This window comes from Psittacula echo (genome assembly GCF_963264785.1).
Source record: "Psittacula echo genome assembly, chromosome: 8".
Taxonomy (NCBI): Eukaryota; Metazoa; Chordata; class Aves; order Psittaciformes; family Psittacidae; genus Psittacula; species Psittacula echo.
Genome location: NC_137744.1, coordinates 9,823,831 through 9,845,574, shown reverse-complemented (window position 1 = coordinate 9,845,574; position 21,744 = coordinate 9,823,831). Strand labels below are relative to the sequence as shown.

The window sequence follows — 21,744 nt, the reverse complement described above, 5'->3', positions numbered from 1 at the left end:
CTTCAGCAGGAAACATGCCAGAGAACAATGATGTGCGTGGGTGATGGGGACGCTGCACCCCATCTCCAGCACTGTGTAATGCCTTTCTGATCATCCACTGCTGCTGTCAGTATGGCCAGAAATGGGGATCTTCCCCCCAAAGCTGCTGGAATGGTGGGTTCTTCCACCAGAGGTGTTGGAACTTGCAGTTAATGTTGACTGGAGTGTCAGTGTAGCAACACATTGACATAGCTGATGTTTTCTCACCCTCAGGATCTGAAAAAGACTGCATATAATCAGGAAACCCGAGCTGAGCAGTGTTCTCGCCCTTCCAGGTAACTGCCCCCAGTTTATATAGTGAGCATGACGTGCTGCGGTATGGAATACCTCTTTGGTTAGTTTGGGTCAGGTGTTCTGTCTCTGCTTCCTTCTGGCTTCCCCTCCTCCTTGGCAGAGCATGAGACTCACAAAGTCCTTGGTCGGAGTAAACATTACTGAGCAGCAACTAAAACCATCGGTGTTACCAGCGCTGTTCCCAGGCTGAAAGTCAAAAACACAGCACTGCACCAGCTACTAAGAAGGAGAAAAATGACTGCTACTGCTGAACCCAGGACAGGTCTCTCGGCCCTGTCCTGCTGTACATGGCCAAGAAGAATGAAGGAACAGCTGGGCTCAAGTCCTTTAATGATGGTCTTCCTAAAAGCCACCCGGGACTGCAGGACTGATGTGATGCAGCAAAGAGGTCTTCAGGAAATTGGTGTTTGCGAGGGGAGTGACATGTGATGGTGGTGGCTTTGGTTTGGTGTTTTGTTTCTAGGAACCCTGCAGAATAGATGCATGAATAGATACACTTTTATTGCAGGGTATCTCTTGTTTCTGTAGGAAAACAGCATTGCTGCTCCTCCTCCTGGTGTGCTGCATAACACAACTTCTTCTGAGATGCACTAATCTCCACGAAGCTTTCTCCAACGGCAAAGCTCAAAGTAAATCATTAACAGACTGTACCTATGATTTTCAGGCTCAAGTAAGTCACTATTTTTGCCCAGCCCCAGGGAAGGTTGTGCTGGGTTCTGCTCCAGAGTCCCAACTTGCTGCTATGGAGAGAAATTGCCCAGAGAGGGAGCTAAAACGCCTCTATTGCTGCTGAAAGGGGAAACATAGAATCACAGAATAGTTGACAAAATTACATTGAGTTTGATGTGAATGCAGGCAGGGAATGAACAAGGACATTGGGATCTGGTAAATCTTTCTGCTGTTCTGGTGTGGGGCTTGTGGATGGCACCATTTGATGCTGGGGGCCCACACTGGAAGCTTTGATGCTGAATCAACCTCTTTAGGGATGCATTGTCATTGCTGCAGGTGTCAAGATGAGTTGTTCCCACCCTTCCCCACCCCTGCTCCTTTTGGTCTTGTTTCAACAACTTCTGGCATCTGTTACAGTAGGAGAAGGTTTAAAACACACTAGGCTTTTAAAGTGTTTTTATATATTGTATGTAAATGCTTGTTGAAGTGATATTTTATTAAACAGCTTTACTCTAATAGCTTCTATGTGTGGTCTGTTGACTTCTCGGGAACCAGAGTGGTTTTGTCTTACCCTGCATCTTGCATTTGACTGACAGCAGCAGTTCCAGCCAGTCAAGTAGCATGAGCCCAGGTGTGTACCCCCATAGCCAAGAAGATCAACAGCATCCTGGCCCATATCAGCAATAGTGTGGCAGCAGGCCAGGGAAGTGATCATCTCCCTGTACTGGGAACAGTGAGCGTTAAGACATGTTCAAAGACACGTAGACGTGGCAGTTAGTGACATGGTTTAGTGGTGGATTTGGTGATGAAAGGGCTTTTCCAACCTAAATGATTCTTTGAGGCCACCAGCCTTCCTCCCTCTCTGCAGGTAACCATGGGCTGCCTTAATAAACCCCTCTCCTTGATGATCTTGGTACCAATCACCCCTGTTTCAAATAGGTGGATGCTTCTGGGGCGGGAGGTGATTCTACTGCCACCCTGGCTTCTGAGCCTCTCTGCTCAACAACTTTGTACCACCTGAGTAGAACCGGGCCTGGAGACAGGGCTTATCAATCTGCACAACAGAAGCCTATATATTTATTTTCTATCATCTGTTGGTAACTTTCTTTCCACTGCTCCTGCTCAGGTAAGACACAATGGAAAAACGAGCAACTCATCCAAGTGTTTGAGGTGCTTCACACATTGTGATCACTTTCCCCTTGTTTTCAAGAATATTAATGCACATATTGTCTTAAGGGTTTGTTTTTTTGGGGGGGAGGCAGTGGGAGGAGAAGGCCAGCCCTGAATTATTCCGATCCTGAGCATGGGTTATAAAAACACCAAGCAGCTTCTGTTTAAACATGATGCTATCACACACAGCTCTGGATGGTGAATGGCAGCCAAGCCGCCTGGCTTGCAGCTACCTTGTATTCTCAATAAACAACCAAGCTGAGACTACAGTTTGTTCCAGTCATTTATTTTGTATCATGGTATTTCAGAGCAGTGAATACAGATGGTTGGCTCTTCTAGGCTTCAATACACTCAACTATTGTGCCTAGACTACAGTGGTCTGTTTACTGAAGCTGTATTTCATAAGTTGTACTTGATCACAGCACAAAAGTCCTTTACGGCTAGATCTAATGACAGAGTTAGGAGCCTAGTGGGTTCTAAGTCTGGTATTTAGGTGCCTAAGCCCTGTAATGGACATGGCACCCACTGAAGTGCCTGGACTCCTGTTACAGGGGTCAGAGAGACTTAAGCAGCTCTGAAGGGTGATGCAGGAACCTGTCTACTGAGCTCTTCCTACAGGTCACAGGAAATTCTGCTGCACAGGTGAGAGCTTCTGAAAAGCCATCTCTCCCTGGGGTCCAGACACAGCCGGCTTGGGAGTGAGTCTGAAAGTGTTGAAAGCAAGTGCCTACAACTGCTTGTTGAGTAAGCAGCGCCTAAATCAGTTCTTGGATCTAGCCCAGGGCTTTGTGATAGGCCTCTGGGTACCAGCGGGTTGAACGATGCTGGGTTTGTAACATATTGCTTAAAGGTTTTCAACTATAAATTTATAAATTTTATATCAACAGTCAGATCTTTCAAATGAATATTGCTTTTTGTTAAAAAAAACCCTATTCCTGTAGCAATCCCTGAAATAATGTTCCTGTAACATCTTTGTCATGCAAATAGCAGCGTGTAGGCAATTCAAATAGAAAGTAATCAAAAGTCTGTCCAGTGGGAAAGTGAGGCACTTAGGCAAAGTGACTGTAGTCACTCGTGATCTATGCAAGACCTAGGAACAATCCCCAGACCTGATTCCCTTTCTTGAGCTTGAACCACTGGACAGGCACATGTCTGGAACTACTGCACGATGGCAGCAATACCTTTGCTGTGTCAAGATGGGCTTGTTTCATGTGTCATGCTTAAACTCACTCACTTGTCTGAGCTCATTTCCTGTACCTCTCACTCCAGAAGCTAGAATAACTTGGTTCCAGTTCTCCATTTTGAGAGCAAGGATGGAATAGAGTAAGGTAAGCATTCTAAAAACATCAAGTTGACTTTTCACAGACACAGGTGCAATGCAAAGACAATGCAGATGATGTTTTGGTACAGAAACTACAGTCTGTTAAGGAGGCCATCTGTTGGTACTACGTTATACTTTTTGGTGTGCCGGGTGGTGTGTCCTTGGAGCGATCTGGCTTTCCTGAAAGTCTAAAGAAGGCTTGAAATAACCACACACGAGCTCTGCAGGTGAGTCCCTGCTCCGGCACCTGCTGGAGCTGCATTGTGTTACTGAGGTGATGGGGGAATTCCTTCTGACGTCACCTTTAGCTTTTCTCTCTCCCTTTCTTCTTTCTCAAACCCTGAACAACAGATGGATCTGCCCCTGGGGTACCGGGCGCAGCACTTCCGCATTTCTCGAATCACAGCTTCACACTTAGACTCCATGTAGTTGTTCACTGGAAAATAAGAAGGAGACACTAAGTCTGCAGAGGAGAACAGGTTTTGTCCCTGGAGGGGACCAACAAAGCTCAGCCCTTCAGCTGCTGGGCAGCATGTTTCTCTGAAAGCAAGAGCTGTTTAAAAGCATTTAAGCATTTTCTCTGCTCTATGCAACTCTCTCTGCTTTCCTCTCTGTGCAACTCAGACAACTCCACAGCATGGTAACACATGAGTAACAGCAGCACCGCAAAATGAGAGCTAGAGAAGTGGTGCATACACACACTGTGCGTGTAGCACAGTCAAAGAGCTTCTTTGCTAACACTTAACCATTCAGATCAAACCTATTCGCAAACCTACGCAGGTGAAACACTTGGAATAACTTCCATGGATGTTTAAAAAGAACACTGTCAGAGATGGGACCAAACCAGGGTCAAACAGTAGCTTTTAAGTGCTGTCACCATGGGGAGAGAAGGCAGCCTTTCATGGGAGAATGCTCCAAACAATAAAAACAGTAAAAGGCAGTGTCTAAACAAATGTCAGGGACATGTAGAGGGGTTTGTCTGAGCCTTTGCTTTGAGCTGAACACAGCTTCAAAAACAATCCTGGGAAAGACAGACGTCTACCAATAACCGACTATTGCTTTTCCCTACTTCTTCCAGATGCTTTCCCTCCTATGATCCACCCCAGCTGTATTTTAGCTAACCTGCTTGTAGTCTGCAAATAAAATAAAGGCACAAATGAGTTGCCATGGAACCGGCCTGGCTGATTTTAGCTGTGGCATCACTTGCCTCCTGCCTCCTTGTCCCTGGGCTAACACCATGAGTTACTCTCACCTGAAGCTCAGAGCATGGGGGCTCTACCAGGTGAATTAGGAAGAGCTCTTTCCCATATGGCTGAGCTGCCTTGGCACAGAGGAATGTTTTTTCCTACTCGTTCTATAAAGCAAATCCTTTTCCAAGAAGCAATATTGTTCTCTGCAAGTAACAAGTCTGCTCTTCCCAACTGAGGCTCAAAACCCACATTATCACATAATCTCCCTTCTTATTTAGCTAAGATATAAAAAGCAGCTGTTAAAGGTCTTCAGGAGACCAGCTCATACCCTGAGGCCAGATCACATATACCAAACCCATTCCTGACAGACATCTGTTTGACCTGCTCTTAAAACATGCCTGCATCTAGAAGCTCGGCAGTCTTCTCATGCAATCCACCCACCATCCTCACTACCCACTCTGTGAAACAGCTCATTATAATGTCTAGCTCTCCACACCTACAGCTCAGTCCCAAGACTACACTTGGGATCTCACTACCAGCATGGATAACACTCTGAAATCAGCACAATATTCCTGTTACAAACGCGCTCTTGGGTACTAATGGTGTCTCCTTATTTACAATCAAGCACAAGGGAATTTATTAAAGCCAGAGATCACAATATTGTTTGCTTTGCATCCAGGTGATGCTAATGTGCTTTCTTCCTTCTCAAGGTGAAAGGAGAACAGGATTAAGTTAAAAGAATTAAGTTTTACCCAAAAGACAAAATGACACTTGGTACCTTGCAAGCATTTCTGTATTTCACAGGCTTGTTTCTGGCAGGGATCCTTCTGGGGCATGTTCAGAGAACTAAAATGATAGGAAAATGTTACTGTAGAAACAACATGCTTTTCAAGGGGCAGGGGAGCAAGACACAGTCTTAAAGCCAAGACTTTAAAGGGCTCCTAATTTCCCTCTCTGTCACAGACAGTGCAGAAAACACCTACTGCTGCTTGCAGATGCCTGCCAACATACACAAGAATTCTCTGTGTCTGGCTAAAGGATGATGATGTGGACAATGAATACAGGAAGTTTTATGTCGTTAGGCTTGGAGGCCTTTTTCTGGCCAAAATGTGTCCTTTCTCACTTGGATGCACAAAGATTCCAGCAAAGATTCAAATTAACACGGCTAACACTTCTGTGCCTCTAGACCTGATACTATACCACGTATTGTGTAAAAGCCCTCTCTGTGAGCTCTACGCAGCCAAGGACTTGGTGTTAGTCATATATATATATATAGGCATTTTTAAAAACAACCAAACAAAACAACTTGTGTAGTTCCCATAAAGACAACAAGGAGGGCTTTTTCTGATGGTGTTCCAGGAGAAAGTCTCTTGGAAATCCCTCCCTCCCAAAAGACCCCAAACAACACCACCGATGGGAGGACAGCTCCATCCTGTTCAACCCCCACAGAAAGCAGGGGTCAGACACAACTGTAACCGTTATTTTCTGTTAAGAGATCAAAGGACAAGCAGAAACTGGTGGTGCTACTATAGTAGTTGGATGGGAGACCTCTACAGGAAAGCACCGCTGTTACTGGAAGTGATCACAGGACTTCAGCCCAGCACTAGGGAGGTGCTGCCTTTCCAATTTCTGACCATTCACCAGCCCACAGCACTTTCCAATGTCGCTAGGGCATTATTTCCAGCATCCTGGCCAAACTCCACTTAGGGCAATTACATTCTGCCTACCTAGAACTCCCCCTGATGTTTCACTTGGACACAATACTCCTCTTCACTGCCTGTCCTAAACTCTTGTGTGATGCTGCTGTGTGTTGTTAAACTGCTTCCACCTCAGAGGTGGCTGCATTTCAGTGGTGAGAGAATCATTTATTGTACAAAATATACAACGACATCTTCCTAGAGCCACTGCTCCTGAAAGACAAAAATTCATATTAAAGAATGACTGGGAATAAACAAGAGCACAGTACAAAGCAGGGATAACGTCTACACATACCAGATTAATCACCAGGCACGAGTTTAAGCAGCAGTTCTTCAACACCACCAAGCTGTAAGCGACAAGGAAAAGTTCAATACGTCTACAGTTACTGTGGCTGAGCTAACGGACTTCAACAAAATAACAGTCCTTTGCCGTCCCTCAAGGATCTCAAACGACTTCACAAACAGGCATGACTATGGCCTATTGTTGCCACCATCCTTACCATGAGATGGTGCTCTATCTCCCAAACGCGAGAGTTACTATCCCTGTACTGCTCACCCTGGGACAGCTGCCACATATGAGGCAGCCGGGATGGGGGGAGCTGGCTGGGTCGCAGCGCCTCACCCAGGGGAACCTGAACTCTTTGGATCCGAGCCCTCAGCATACCTTCCTCCTAGGGGAAAGTAACAAAAAGAGCAGGCAGTTACCGGCAATGCAGTAGAGGCACCTGCAATAGTAAAGCTACAATCACTGGGAAGCTCAGACACTTGCCTCTTCCGCAGCCACAAGCCACGTTTTGCGGTGCTCATCGCAGTAAACACCTACTCGTCGCACCCACAGTCGGACAGGAGGAGTGCCAGCATGCCCTCCTGCTGCCATGCCCTCCATCACGTCAGGATGCTCCCGTTAGGTGGACGGCATCATCCCGCAGGATGCACACATGGTCTCTTTAGCTCGGAATACATTCACGGAGAAAGCTCTCAGACCTGAAAGGCACCTCTGGGTGGCGTCTGACTTATGGTGAGAGATGCTATGAGCTGAAATGTCCCTAAGCATCAGCCTGGGAAACTGAGGTGGTGCCTAAGTGAACAGAAATGGCATGACAAGTCGTACTCTGGGACATGCGTGCTGTATGGTGTTTGTAAGGCATTCTGGGGCAAAAGGTGCTATTGGTAGAGAGTTAAACCCTGTGAATATTGGCTTTGCTTATTCCACTCACAGTCATGTTAACAGTCTTTGTGTAAAACAGAGAGGGGGGAAAGGAAAAAAGTGATTTACACAGGAGTTCCGTGGCTTAATGATGGTCTAAATCCAAAAGCAAAACTTGTGACAAGAGGTGGAATTAGCTTAACAAGAACGAAGATCACTCTGGAGACAAAGCATGAAACTCCGTATGCACGACTCTCATATTTGGAACTTGCAGAGCTGTCATTGTGATGGGTCCTTCGTCTCATCTCTCAAGACGATGGCAGCATTGTTCATTCACACACAAGCTTCTCGTGAACAGCTCTTGGGACTTTGCGTAGTTCAGCTTTTAGATGGTTACAGAAAGCCACCAGTACCAGCAGGGGCAAAGGAATTTTGGACATTGAGGTGGTTCTTCCTACCGGAATTTTTGTGTAACAGCAAGTTTATCTGTATACCGGTTAGATCAAGCTGAGCCATTAGCAAATGAAGGTCAGGGGAAATGGTTCTCTCTTTGAACCCTAGAAGAGGTAATCAAAATGGTACAGACAGTCTTCATTCTTTATCTAGGTTTAAAGTAGAACAGAATTAAGCTGTAATACATATAACATCCTCCTGCTACGAAGCAGATGCAGTATTCCTATCCCAGTGAAACACAGTGGTCTTCTGAAAACTTGTAAAGTTACAAGGCACATTTCAGACAGGAGCAAGAAAATCTGGGTACAAAATAAAGTAGGGAAAGTCAGGGAGAGAAAAAGAAAACCGTTATACATTGGGCTATCGATATAACAGGAAACACGCTTCTACGCTGCCTTCTACATCTTACACCAGAGCTTCTCTACCTTTTTGAATCAAAGGATCACTTGGCCTTTTGGAAAGCAAAACACCAACCATGGATCAGGCTGAGCAGCACTGTCACAGCATTTTAATCTCTAAGAAAGGAAACTTTGGATGTTCTTTTATTACTTTTTTTTCTCCCATTCTATTTCCTTGTTTGATGTGTGGGAATATGTATGTGTGTTATAAAAAGCACCACTGTTCTGAAGACCACCCTGTGACAGGGGACAGCCATTTCAAGCAATGGCCCAGCAGCTGGATCCCTAGCATTTAGAGGAATGTGACAGCAAACTGAAAAGCCTTGCAAGGCCTTCAGGAATAACCTGTGAGGGTTAAAGGGACATTTCTGTAAGTCCTTTTCATTCTGCTTTACCCTAAGCCACTTTACGAATTTAATCCCATGCGTGGAAATGACTTTGCCCAACAGTGAAATGCAGCAATCGCTGCTCATTTTCAGTCAGCTGAATGTAATCACCCAGGTTGGAATTCGGCCAGGATACTCTCCTACTCTGCAGTCAACTGCCAAAAAGCTCCATCATGACCAAAAACGCTGAAGAACTTGCTTTTATTCCATTCAAAGCTGGAATTCCTACAGCTCACGGTCCCAGAACCAGAAGACTCACAACTGACTTCAGTACTGGAAAAACACGACTCAGTAGGCAAACGCTATTTCCTACAGTAAATAAACTCTCCTGGAAGGTCTCCTGTCCAAATACTAACCTGGTTCAGTGTTGCTGAACTCCAGGTAGGAGGGCTGAAGCACAACATGTACATTTGCGTTTACTGTGTATGAACGTGGAGGATAGATACAGGATGGACAGAACAAGCTGTAACACAGGGACACTGCATAATGGGCAGTGGTTAACGTGTTTTCACCCTTTGCCCAACTAATCTGTCCCAAACTTCCCCTGAACTCCATAGCTCCGAGTTCAGTTGCCAAAAGTTCAAAGGCTCAGTCAAGCCTTTCTTTTCCACAGTCTCTAAGACTGTTAGGAAGGTGCTACACATAAAATCCTGAGGTCAGGCAGAACCATCAATTGGGTTGGAAGTGAGACAGGTCTGTCTGCAGCACTCAAACATACAAAAGAAACAGGAGATTTTAAAGAGCCTGTTCTTAAACACTTGCACCTGAAACTTTCAGCAGGCAAAGGCAGATACAGTGCTTATTCTGGCAGATTTTATCATAAAGCAATAAAAAAAGCCTGAAGGAAGACCTGGGTGAAAGGAGGAGCAAACTTACTATTTAAGACAAGTTGTAAAACCCGTTTCTTATACTTCTTGCTTCATAATCTATTTTTAAAAACACCGTATCCAACAAAACCCCAAGCAGATGAACTCTGCAGGATTGCAGCGTCATCCTTTGACACAGAAAAGTGCATCAACATAATTGCAGAAGTCTGAGCTGTTTCAGATATCGATTTGGGAACATCTAAAGCCAAATCCCCATGGACAGGGACAAGACTCACAGGTGTGCTGTCCATCTCAGCGTCAGGCCTTACAAGTTCAATGCTGTTCTGGGACCTGGGTGGATTTCCAAGCCATACAATCAATGAATAACTGTGGAAATGGGCGGGAGGAGGACTGCAGCTTGTGGTGAAGACAATTTATTTACTTTTAGATTGGGTACATTAAAATACTTTATGAAAACAGTGAAATAAATTGCTCGGACCATCCCCAGGGCTGGAGGTCAGCATGCTGAACACGATGCACCCTTCATTGCCTTCTGTTTTAAAAGGGGACTGGGTCAGATCGCTAGAAGAGTTCAGCTGCCATTTAGGCACCAAGAAGCGATGCTGAGCTTCTGTGCATCAGGCACAGAGTTGTGTTAACACAGCTTCTGGACCAAAGCTGCCCAGTCTGGCCTTCTGGTGGAGCGTGCAGCTGCCTGTACACCTCCGGGGGTGCAGCCGTTAGGGAGCTAAAAGGGAGCTGAGCTTCCCTGATAAACGAAGCCTGCGTCTTGCAACAAGCAAGATGAGGGATCGGATGAGCTGTCTGCTGGTGTAAGAGCACGTTGACTCACTCTAAAGCTTCTTCTTGGGGGTTTGGACTCTACTCTGCCTGGAGCACTCGCCCCGAGCAAGCAGCCCTGTGACTCTGCTCTCCGCTCTGCCCAACCTAGTGAGGGGTAGCAGATGCTCACCGACCAGCCAGGGCTGTCCAGCAGCGCGGGGAGGGAAGCTCTGTGGTGAGATCTAAAGAAACAGGGAGACAAAAAGAGATGGACACAGCATGGGGGGAGCCCCAGAGACGGGAGGGGAGGGACAGCAGAGGGGTGCGGGAGCTAGGCCTGGTGACGGGCTGGCCGATGGGGAGCGGGGGGAAGGCAGGGTGGGGAGCGGTGCGGGACCGGTGCGGCCGTGGCGGGGAGGAGGCGGGGAGGGCCGGGGAGGTCCGGCCGCCGCGGCGGGAAGAGTGCGCAGCACGTCTCCATAGCAACCGCCTCCCACCCGGGCCGGGCCTGTGGGGCTCAGCGGCCGCCCCACGGCATGAGACGGCACCGGGCGGAGCGGGAGCCGCCGGGCCGGGCCCCGCAGGCCGCCCGCCCGTGACCTACCTGCAGCCCCGCGCCAGGTGACAGCCAGCGCCGTGTGCACCGAGCAAAGCCTTCCCCCGCCCTCCCCCTCTGACCCGCAGCCTCCCCGCGGCTGCTCGCAGGCCCCAGTAGCCGCCGCGCAGCACAGCCCCGCCCCACCCCGAGCCGCGCCGGCCCCCTCCGCCCCACCGCCCGCCCCGCACCGCCCCGTCTCGTCTCGATCCGCCCCGCCGCGGGCAGGCACTGCAGCGCGGAACCCCGCGGCTGCCGCTCGCGTGGGCGACACGGCGCTTCCGCCGCGCGGCACCGCTCGCACCTCCGGAAGCCAGGGGGCGCTTTTGCCCCTCTGATTGGCTGGAAGGGTCGACGAGCCCTACTGGGATTGGTCCCGGTGACGAGTGAGGGCGGGAGGAGTTGGGCTTGGCCCCGGCTACTTCCGGGGGTGGTGGAGGAAGACGGGGGGTAAGATGGCGGTGCAGGCGGTGTATCTGGAGGCTGATGCCTTCTTGGTGTGCCTGAACCATGCGCTGAGCACCGAGAAGGAGGAGGTCATGGGGCTCTGCATCGGCGAGGTACTGGCGGTGCGATGGGAGCGGCCGCGAAGGGGGAGACGGGCGGGACACAGCAGGACTGTGCTGCGGGGCTTCGGCCTCTCGTCTCCTGCTGCTATGAAAATCAACACGTAGTGTCAGGCAGTCTTCCCGTTTGCGTGCCTGGCTGTGCTCGAGTGTGTACCTGTGCTCTGCTGGCGGCCGGGAATCCGCCTTGTCCTTAGGGGTGGTTATTGCCGAGGAAGAGGAATGATCTGTTTTTCCTCCTGTGCCGTCAGGTTGACACCAGCCGGATCGTGCACATCCACTCTGTGATCATCCTGCGCCGCTCGGATAAGAGAAAAGACCGTGTAGAAATTTCACCAGAGCAGCTTTCAGCTGCCTCTACTGAAGCAGAGATATCCTTTTGTAGAGACAGCAGCAGACTGGCCAGTGAAGCGGTTACATCAGGGCTCATTTTACATGCTGTGACTTGTTCTAGGTGGCTTGAAATTAATTGCTGCTTCCCTCCTGCAGCTGTTCTCTGGAGTCTTCATTGGTTCCAGTGTTTGCAGTGTACTTGTGTTATAACTGGTTTTGTAATACCTATATTTGGGCACAAGTGAAACTGAAGTATGTTTTCAGGAGGGTAGCTGTTCAGTAGGAGACTTAGTAGATAAGCAAAGGTTAGCAAGTCTCTGTTTCGAAGTATGGTGCGTTGGAGAGCCTTTTCGCTATGTCCATTCAAGGATGCTGTTTTAGACAGGCTGCTGCTGTGTTACTGCCATGTGCCAACAAAATGCAGTTTGCTTTCTGTAGCAGTGGCATCCTGCCAGTGCTGGGGAAGAAGCTTCTATCAGCTTCTTGCTGCGTATCTTGTCACTCCTCCATAAAGGCATCTGGAATTCTGTTGGCTGATGAGAAGCTCTTTTAAAACTCTTGGTTTTCCTTGTGCAAAAACCCTTCCATTTGCTCTACTGGTTTCCAAAGCACCTTGACTCACACACAGGTTGGCTGAAATGACGGGGCGTCCCATGCGAGTTGTGGGCTGGTATCACTCTCATCCTCACATTACTGTCTGGCCATCACATGTTGGTGAGAGCAGTTTTATTCTAAGTTCTGTATGAAAACTCACAGCAACAGCTAATAGTATGGCTCAATTTACTGCTTTTTGTCAGCTCTTCACATCCCAACTATCAAAGGTTGGTTTCTCAATCATCCTCCAATAGGACAAGATTGGGCTTCAGGAGCCTCTGCCAGTGTAGCCCCATTCCTGAGGCAGGAGGACTCAGTTACAGCACAGCTATACTGGTAGTACTGTTTTTCCAGACATAGGGAGTAGGGAATAGCAAAAAAGGCTGTGGGGATCACAGTGCTGCTGTGCTGATTTTTGGCATCTGTGAGTGTTAATGCAGAAAAAAGCTTTTTTAAAAGAAATGCATGAGTATCTGTTGGACATTATGGCTATAGGGTGATCTGTGGCACCAGGCGGATGCTAATTTCTTGTTCTGTAACTCATCCGGTATTTATAAGATTTACTATTAATTCTATTTTAAATTAGATCAGTTTTATCTTTTAACTTAGTCACCTGGAGTAAGGACTTTAAAATAAATCTTGTGACATTTGCAACCAAATTCCAGGTCACCTTTCAAAAGGTGCAAATCTTTTGCACTTCTTCAGGTGAGCAGTGCAGATTTCATTCTCTCATTTCTTTGTCTGCAGATGTCCGCACACAAGCCATGTATCAGATGATGGACCAAGGTTTTGTCGGGCTTATCTTTTCCTGCTTCATTGAGGACAAAAACACAAAGGTAGGCAACTTAAAAATGACAGTAAACCCTCCAGGTACTGATGAGAAACAGGGTAGAGCTGAAATCCTTGCATGCACCCTTCAAGAAGGGCAGAGCTCTGCTTGGAGCACAGTCAAAGCATGGCTCGAATGGTGATGTTTGGATCATAATCCCAGTGACAAAAGAGAGAATTACTAATTACTGTCGTCTGCTGACCCACAGCCTGATTCTCCAGCCAGCAAAGCTGGGCTGCCACCAGGTTTCTGGGACTGCGTCAGATGGCTGCAGTGTGTGTGTGTGCTGAAAAGTGTGAGTGCCCTTCAGCTGTTCGATCCAGCAGATACAGCTTATTGCAGCTCTGTGCCTTTGGCCTCCTTAGGAGATGCTGCTGTAGCGTGAGATAAGCTGACAGTGCTGTGTCTTGTCTCAGTTTTCCAGGGAGCTATTATTTAAGATGTTCTTCATAGTTAATGGGTCTGTCGGTATCTGCTTGTAAACAGTTCCAGCACAGCAATCAAAGTGAAAAGCATGTCCCTTTGCAACCTGGTACAATGTTACTTGAAAGCACATTCTGCTTCTTGAAGAATTGTGTGGGTTTAGATGATTTTTGGGGTTTTTATTTTTTTACTCTTGGAATCTGACTTCCTGCCATCTCTCTTAGACAGGCAGGATTCTCTACACCTGTTTCCAGTCCATTCAGGCCCAAAAGAGCTCAGAGTGAGTACAGCAGAAGAATATTATTTCCAGCATCAGGTTGTATTTAATCTTGTCTCAAATGGCTCCTATCATGAGGAACGAATACTGTATAGAGATGCCTGAATGAGGTCTCTCTAATTCTGCTAATGCAGGCTGAAGAGAATCTAAAAATTAGACCTGATTAATTTAGCCTAGATAATTTAGTTGTTTTAAGATTTGTGTAGGATACTGCAGTCTGGGTACGAATTTGTGCTGTAATTCGCTGTGTAGAAGAGCCACCTTTTTACTTTCAACTGTAGAGGTCGCAGCTTCAAGCTTGTGTACAGTCATGCAGAGTCCCTGCCAACCTCACATATGCTGTGCATCATATTGGCAGTACTGGCTATTTAGTTGCTTTAGCATTTTATCAGTACAGTTTCAGACAAATGTGTGGCTATAAAATGCTTCTGTTTGCCTATCAACTCAGGCATGTGTTCCCAAACATGCAGCAGTGTCATGCATTGGACAAACTGTTGCGGGTTTGTAGAAAAGACGACCTTTGAAGTTAATTGTGTCTGATGCCTTTTTAGATATGAAAGGATCGAAATTCCTATTCATGTTGTCCCCCATGAAACCATTGGGAAGGTGTGTCTGGAATCAGCTGTAGAGCTGCCCAAGATCCTTTGCCAAGAAGAACAAGATGCTTACAGAAGAATTCACAGGTAACAACACTGGGGTTGCACCCCTCTCCAAGACTGTCTTGGCTAACATATGCAACTCTTGCTGTACTTCAAAGCACCATAACCTCAGTAGGGGTGTAGAAAATAAGAAGTATTAGCAGCTCATGTGCCTTTATAGGAGAACTGGTTGAATAATTTCGCATTAAGGAGTTCAAGTTCCCTCAGCCATGCACACAAGAGCTAAGTGTAACTGCTCCTTTTCTGCAACAAAAAAGAGATAGAGCATGTATGAGCTAATGGTGGCCCTTTAGTGATATGTCTGTGTGTGACAGTAGTTAGTGTTCAACCAGGATAAGTTAAAGATGTGTGAAAAATTAGATTAAGTATCAGCTTCTTTTTTTCTGCCTCTGGTGCTCAGCATTGATGTTCCTGTGCTGCAAGCTCTGTTATCCTTGTGAATGTACAGGGCTTCCACACATGAAGGGATTTAGAGGTACCTGCAGTGTCAGTGACTTGTAGGTAGCTGGTTCTATAGCCTGGGTTTGCCTAATAGGCAATCCACTGCTCTCTTGTCGCTGACCTCATTCTGTTCATTTTTCTCAGCCTCACCCATCTAGACTCTGTAACCAAGATTCATAATGGCTCAGGTAAGGATTCCTTTTTTGCATGCAATGATCCAGGATGCTGCTACCAGAGTCCAAACAGCAGAGTCTTGAGCAGGGGCTGATTTGGCTCTAACTCTGGGGGACAGTAGACCCCAGCTGTGTAACAGCCCCCCCTTTGCTGTAAAAGGCACTTGTAAAACTATAATAGCACAAACTTTTGTCTTTTTCTTTGCCATACAGTTTATTTCCAATCACAAGCACTGTGTAACACAGAGAATTCCCTGAGATTGTTGTCTTGTTACATAAAGTCTAGTGGAGGAACAGAATTGTAACAAAACACTTTACAGGAAAACATCAAGGGCTGTAGAATAACCTAATCCTGGGCTTTATGAATGCTGTTGTGTCCTTTGACCTTTATACAGTTAGTTAAAATTGCAATAGACTTTTGGTTTGTTTGGGGAGTTTTGGGTTGGTCTGGGGTTTGTTTTTTTCTTCTGTTAGAACAGCAAGGGGCTTTTGGATTTGGTGAGTGTTAGAGCAGTGTCTGGCTGATGTGAATGTATGATTGCATCTCCTGGCATACGCATGTAACATACAGGAAATACCATCTTTGCATTTGCCCGTGAGATAAGGTGAATCCTAATTCCCACTTCTGTTCCAAGATAAATACCCTATTGTCCATTTTCACCTGTTGAATACTTGAGGCATTCTTTGCTTCTGGATTTAGAAAATAATTAGCATCAGTGATGATACATATTTTTATAGATTTCTATCTAAAGGTCAGGTTGAAATAGCTTGTTTCTCTGTTTAGCAAGCTGCTGATTCTGACGTCCCTGTGGGGATGGTCTGGTTGCCTTGGCCAGCATGTTGGAGGCTTTCCTTGGCTGTCTCTAATGCTCTTGGCTTTGGGGTTGTTGTAGCCTTTTGTGTTTGCACTGGCATGATATATTCTTGCTCTTTCCAGTGTTCACAAAGAACCTCTGCAGCCAGATGTCAGCCATCAGTGGGCCTCTGCTTCAGTGGCTGGAGGACAGACTAGAGCAGAACAAACAGCGGGTGCAGGATCTGCAGCAGGAGAAAGAGCAGCTCTTGGAGGAACTCGCTGCTTTAGAATGAAAGAGAAAATGCAGCCCCCTCGGAAAAGAGACTTGAGAGAAACTCTACAAGACCTACATCTGGCTGAAGGGTGGCCCAACATTGCCTTACAGTGAAGACGCTAGCTATGCCTCTTCTTGCCCCAGGCAGCAAAGAGCACTTTTACAGGATAAGGGCTTATCTGCCCCACCTTGATGGAAAGCAGTGATATCTCTCCAGGTGATGCATGATGCAGTGCAATCACAGCTCAGTAGTGCGGTTGGGCAGCACCTGAAGATCCATCAGTTCTGGAGGGCACACACCTAGGGAACATGCTGTTTCTCCCTTCCCTGTGTTTTGACAGAAGTCTTATTGCTTTACATGTATTCCAGGAGCCTAGAACAGGAGGGTTAGAGAGGAACAATGTGTCCCTGCAGTCATAGCTGACGCTGCCAACTTCTGCCTTCTTTTAGTAGCTTCAGTTGACTGTGATCTAGTAACAGATTACTGGTTATCCACCCAGGCAGGTAGGAGGTGGGAGGGAAGCTTGGGAAGAAACCTGGAAGAACTTTGACAGTAGTATCTGTGTTCAGCATACTCGAAACCAAATAAAGAATTCCAAAGCCAGAGCTTTTTGGAGTAGAAATGAAGTGGATGCTACAAAGAGCCAGTGCCTGCATTTTTTGGACACAGTCTGTATTTTCTTACTTCATGTAATGCTGTTGATGCTCATTACTGAGGTTCTTTACAAACTGGACTGTTCCTGCTGGATCAGTGGGAGGAGTGTGGTTCCTTCCAGAGGGAAAGAAGATAACTGATAGCTGTGTGAGCCTGTCATTCTTACACACTAAACTTAATTGCTGAAGTTGCATTAGATTGAAGTGGAACGAAGTACCTGTTGCTGAACTAAGCCTTCAAGTGTTCTTGCTGTTGCATTTCAGAGTGTCCCCCATCACATACACAGTCATCTGCATTCTGTTATGTGAAGTCTGTCTCATGTGAGTGAAAGAGCCAACGGCACAGTTGAAACTTCTGTTTCAGGTCCTTGGTTTTAATGTAATCCTTGCTCAAGTAGATGAAAATGAGCTCAGTGGAGGTTGTGACTTCTGACAACCCATGAGCTTGACTGTTGCTTTGGGAGAATGAAACATGGGAGAAAGAGGCATTCCTTTTCCAGGGAATAGCCCGTATTGATTAGCAACTGCAAATTGCTGTCAGACCTGGAACCCCTCAATCAGCTTGGTTTTGTCAGGCTTCATGTTTCAATAGTTCTGCTTTGATACTGGCAAACCCTCAAACAGTAGAAGTTCTTCCAGGTAAAATGCTCACTACTTTTAACAAAAAGTGCTGTGAATAGTATTTTTCATTGATTAGTTTTTAACTGTCCTTATCTCAACCCACACATTTTCTCACTTTTACCCTTATGGTTCTTTGCCCCCATCCTGCTAGGGTGAAGGTGTGAGCAACTGGCTGCATGGGACTTAGCTATCGACTAGGGTTAACCCACAGCGAGTGTGGAAGCCACTGTAACGCTGCCCATCTCTGCAGTGGGTTATTGGCAGAAATGCTGTGTTTCAACTGCTGACTGCAAACCAGGATCTCGTATCAAGTTTCAGAATTACAATCTAATTTATAATGCTGCTTTGACATGAATTCTAAGCAAGGATATAGTGGTGTGACTACGCAACGTTGAATGCCAGTAACTGATACACCAGAGCAGTTGTGTTGCACCTTTCTGATACGCGTTTCTTTCTCATATCGCCAGTTTTGGTAAAATAAACTAATAGAGAACTCCACAATTTGTGTACTTAAATAGGCAGTAAGCAAGATGAATGTGGTTGAGTTCTATTTGGCTTATATCTTCTTATGTCTTAAGTGCATGCTTTTCTTACAGTCTCACTATAGACCATTTGACCAGGTTGTTCCAAGCTCCATCCAACTTGGCCTTGAACACTGCCAGGGATGGGGCAGCCACAGCTTCTCTGGGCACCCTGTGCCAGCGCCTCAGCACCCTCACAGGGAAGAATTTTTTCTGATATCTAAACCTTCCCATCTGGCAGGTTAAAGCCGTTCCCTTTGTCCTGTCCCTACAGGCCCTCTCCAGGTTTCCTGTAGCCCCTTTAGGCACTGGAGCTGCTCTAAGGTGCCCCCTTAAGGAGCCTTCTCTTCTCCAGGCTGAACCAGCCCAGCTCTCTCAGCCTGGCTCCAGAGCAGAGCTGCTCCAGCCCTTGCAGCATTTTCCTGGCCTCCTCTGGACCTGCTCAAGCAGTTCCATGTCCCTTCTGTGCTGAGGCCCCAGAGCTGGATGTTGACTTTAAAAGTCGGGTGTCCCAAGCAGCATATACAGCATGCATTTGTTTCCCACTCTTTGACCAAGCTTATCTAAGCCCTTCAGTTATTTTCTTTTGGAGGAGGTGGGACTGTATCTACTTTTGTTTTAAAATGCATATTATAGCCCCACGGATAATTCCTTTATTTCTTTTGGCACTCGTAATCAAATACCTTTGTGCCTGCATGAAGCAGGCCTGTGGCTTTGCAGGGACCGGTTTAAATTGCAGCTCTTTCCGCAACCCGCGTTTGGCAGCTCACGGCAGTGCTTCAGCGGCCCCGCTCGGTCGGTGGGAACGCGGGAAAACGGATGCGCGGGAAAGCAGAGGTGTGTGACGTAATCCGTGACGTACTTCACTCGCGACGTGCCGGCCCCGCCCCGCGCGCGAGGCTGAGGCGGTCGTGAGGGGACCGGTGGCCGTGAGGGAGCTCCTCAGCTGCCGCCTCAGGCCCGCGGGTGCCCCCGGGACCCGGTGCGTCGGGAATGGGCCCCGCGGGGAGGCACGGAGCGTGTGGGGTGGCGGGTACGGGCCGGGCTGTGGGGGAGGGTCAGGGCAAGGGCAGGGGGCATATGGTGGAGGTGATGGGGCAGCCACAGCTTCTCTGGGCACCCTATGCCTGCGCCCCACATCCCTCACAGGGAGCAACTTCTGCCTCATGTCTAATTTAAATCTTCCTCTTTCTGCTTCAATCCCATCTCCCTTGTCCCATCACTGTCAGTTACCAACTTTAGATACTGGAAGTGGTGTAAAACCAGAAGGAACTACGGATGTCTCTCTGGCCCAGCAGATCATGGAGTATGTGTAAAGCTTTAAAGTAAACCCCAAGTAAACAGACAAAACCCCAACCCCGAGAACAACAGAACACTCCAAGCAGTTAACCTGAAGCAAACTATTCAGGCCTGAGTAACAACTCTGTAACTTTTGTGTAATGAGACGTTATTCCATCACAGTTAAAGGTTTGGAAAAGCGCTCTCAAAGCATGGTAACTTAATTGGTCTCAATGCCCTTTCTGCTTTGTTTTGCAGGGGCAATCCTGCAGAGGACACTTGGAAGAGAAGCAGCTGGATGCAGCAATGCAGTAGTTCGTTTCAGTCACATCCAAGTATAGGAGACATATCAAAAAGGTAATAGGTTTGTAATAGCAGGAAATCAGTGCTATCAGTCTTGTAGGCAGTTAAGCATTGAAAGCACTGTGGGTTAAGTGTTTCTATGCGGAAGTTTGAGAGGGAGCACTGACCAAAGCACCAGGAGCTGTTTGGAGCTGTGGCAGAACCAAGTTTGCTCAAACTTTTTAGTTTTTATTATTATCTTACAAAGATAAATGAAAACAAACCGAAGAATGATGATTTTTGTCTGAAAAACAGAGACTAAGTGAGAATCTCCTCAGATAAATTAGAGGGGGGATAAAAGGTGGAAATGAGGATGCAGAGGGAAGTAGTTTTCCAGGAAAACAGACACAGAAATATGCAGGTTTTGTCCATTACTCAGGAGTTCAATGCAGATGACTGTACTTGTGTCTGACTGAATTAAACAAGGCTTATATCACCAATGAGACTATGTATTTGATGATGTTGATGTTAAGTGGAATTGTATTTGAAGCTGAAACCACTGGAAATGCAACTTCAGTCTGCTTGATCAGAACAGTAAACTATCAGAGCTGAGATGCTGCAGACCTCTTGGAGAGAACCTCTGTAAGGAATCATCTCTTCTACCTACTTGCATGTAATCTCTTTACTGTGATAGAAGCTTGTGTGCATCAGGAACAGAAAAAAGCCCTTACAAAGGTGTATTTCCATTCAGAAAATAAGTCTTTAAAGTAACTGCCAATAGCAGAGGTCATTTCTCAGGACTGGAATTACCATGCTGTAGCTTACCTCCTTTGCTGGCAGTGTACATCATACGTGGGCTTCCCTGACAGAACTGGGTTAGGAAGTGCTCCCATAAGCTCCTCAGTCACCAGTTTGTTGAGAGAAGCTACTTCCAGCACACATTAGAAGAAGACAGAATCTCCTGATGGCAAAGCAGGACTCTTTGAAAAACAGCTATCCCTACCTTGAATCAGAAAGGGCATCATGTCTCTTGCTGCTTTCAGTTTAACTTTAGAAGGCAAAACAAAACGTGAGGTTCCTCAGTAGTACAGAACTGTGAAAAATCCATCTGGGGTTTGCCCTCTTGGGAATCTGGCACCTGACAGAAGGTGTTGGATATGAGTCTCTAAACTGAAACCTGTCTGAGCAAGACCTGTTCCCACCTAAGAGTGGTTTGTTTTGAATTAGTTTAAATTGGCTGGGAACCAGCTCAAGTTGAAGGACTGTGAATCAGTCACAGACAGAAAGAAATGCCCACTCAGAGCTTTCAGTGGTTGAAAAGGGACATGATTTCCTTGTTATTTTTTCTGGGTCTGAGTTTCACAACTGGACACCTCCAAATGCAAATAAGGTATTTTTACGCATGCAGACTATCCAGTTCCAGTGTGAGTAGTCAGTGGTAGCAGACGATGGGTTTGTTCCAGAAGTACCTCGTTTGGGGAATTGGACACTGTTTATGACCCTTACACAGATGCAGAAATCCTGCAGCTTAAGCACATAGTGGTTTGTGTTCCTGAAGTGTGTCTGAGAAGTTTGGCTGGGTTAAAACTTGTCTTGCTGTCTCCTTTTCTATTTTCAAAAGCTCATTAGAAGGGATATTTATTTCCCCATATTTCTCTCCATAAAGTTTCTACAAAGATATAACAGAATTGTGGCTAATTGCATCCTGTAAAAGAGAAAGCTGGGGTTTACCTTTAGCAATATGGCTACTTAGCAGCAGCACAAGCAAGTAACAGATGTGAAAATACTCTGCAGGAAGAAAGCATGACATGAAACAAACATTTATTAAAAAGGACTGTACAGACAACCAGGTAGCCACTGCTACTCCTCCTGGGCACAGGAGTGAAATATTTAAAACACAGAAGTCAGTGAAAACAACAGATATTGCTAAAATACTAAATGCTAAAATGAAAACCTATGTCAGAGGAATGACAAAGCTCTAAAATAAAGGAAAGCACTTTTATTCATTTAAAGTGCTAGTAATGTCTTGATTTCTTGAATAATCTGCTACTAGAGGAACATATCAATGGCTGTTC

General features: G+C 46.5%; 3 protein-coding genes across 9 annotated transcripts; 1 reads left to right on the top strand and 2 right to left on the bottom strand.

Moving 5' to 3' along the window:
- Positions 1-2,459: 2,459 nt before the first annotated feature.
- Positions 2,460-11,000, bottom strand: CMC4 (C-X9-C motif containing 4). 6 transcript variants are annotated; one of them, XM_080624410.1, is made up of 5 exons: positions 10,958-11,000; positions 10,544-10,595; positions 5,462-5,529; positions 3,796-3,929; positions 2,460-3,681 (listed from the first exon to the last, which is right to left on the bottom strand). In XM_080624410.1, exons 3-5 carry the CDS (start codon positions 5,517-5,519, stop codon positions 3,586-3,588), a joined length of 288 nt encoding a protein of 95 aa, XP_080480536.1. In that variant the 5' UTR covers positions 5,520-5,529; positions 10,544-10,595; positions 10,958-11,000; the 3' UTR covers positions 2,460-3,585. The 6 variants fall into 6 exon arrangements, with proteins under 6 accessions (XP_080480536.1, XP_080480533.1, XP_080480535.1 ...); XM_080624407.1 differs by lacking the exons at positions 10,544-10,595; positions 10,958-11,000 and adding exons at positions 6,411-6,593; positions 6,676-6,770; XM_080624409.1 differs by lacking the exons at positions 10,544-10,595; positions 10,958-11,000 and adding exons at positions 6,411-6,587; positions 6,676-6,729.
- Positions 6,680-7,266, bottom strand: MTCP1 (mature T cell proliferation 1; the record flags this gene model as incomplete). Its single annotated transcript, XM_080624465.1, has 3 exons — positions 6,680-6,727; positions 6,881-7,051; positions 7,150-7,266. The coding sequence occupies 3 exons, from the start codon at positions 7,264-7,266 to the stop codon at positions 6,680-6,682; spliced, it is 336 nt and encodes a 111-aa protein (XP_080480591.1).
- Positions 11,001-11,386: 386 nt separating the features above from the next.
- Positions 11,387-18,395, top strand: BRCC3 (BRCA1/BRCA2-containing complex subunit 3). 2 transcript variants are annotated; one of them, XM_080624748.1, is made up of 8 exons: positions 11,387-11,508; positions 11,766-11,886; positions 12,475-12,561; positions 13,189-13,277; positions 13,918-13,973; positions 14,522-14,653; positions 15,215-15,258; positions 16,181-18,395. In XM_080624748.1, exons 1-8 carry the CDS (start codon positions 11,404-11,406, stop codon positions 16,330-16,332), a joined length of 786 nt encoding a protein of 261 aa, XP_080480874.1. In that variant the 5' UTR covers positions 11,387-11,403; the 3' UTR covers positions 16,333-18,395. The 2 variants fall into 2 exon arrangements, with proteins under 2 accessions (XP_080480874.1, XP_080480873.1); XM_080624747.1 differs by lacking the exon at positions 15,215-15,258.
- Positions 18,396-21,744: the final 3,349 nt, after the last annotated feature.

Excerpts from the sequence above, each read along its gene's own strand:
- BRCC3 (XM_080624747.1), top strand. The coding sequence starts at position 11,404 with ATGGCGGTGCAGGCGGTGTATCTGGAGGCTGATGCCTTCTTGGTGTGC. Across the intron at positions 11,887-12,474 it reads TGCCTCTACTGAAGCAGAGA|GGTTGGCTGAAATGACGGGG; the intron begins TATCCTTTTGTA and ends GACTCACACACA. Across the intron at positions 12,562-13,188 it reads TGTCTGGCCATCACATGTTG|ATGTCCGCACACAAGCCATG; the intron begins GTGAGAGCAGTT and ends CTTTGTCTGCAG.
- CMC4 (XM_080624410.1), bottom strand. The coding sequence starts at position 5,519 with ATGCCCCAGAAGGATCCCTGCCAGAAACAAGCCTGTGAAATACAGAAA. Across the intron at positions 3,930-5,461 it reads AATACAGAAATGCTTGCAAG|TGAACAACTACATGGAGTCT; the intron begins GTACCAAGTGTC and ends CTTATTTTCCAG. Across the intron at positions 3,682-3,795 it reads GGGAGAGAGAAAAGCTAAAG|ACTTTCAGGAAAGCCAGATC; the intron begins GTGACGTCAGAA and ends AGCCTTCTTTAG.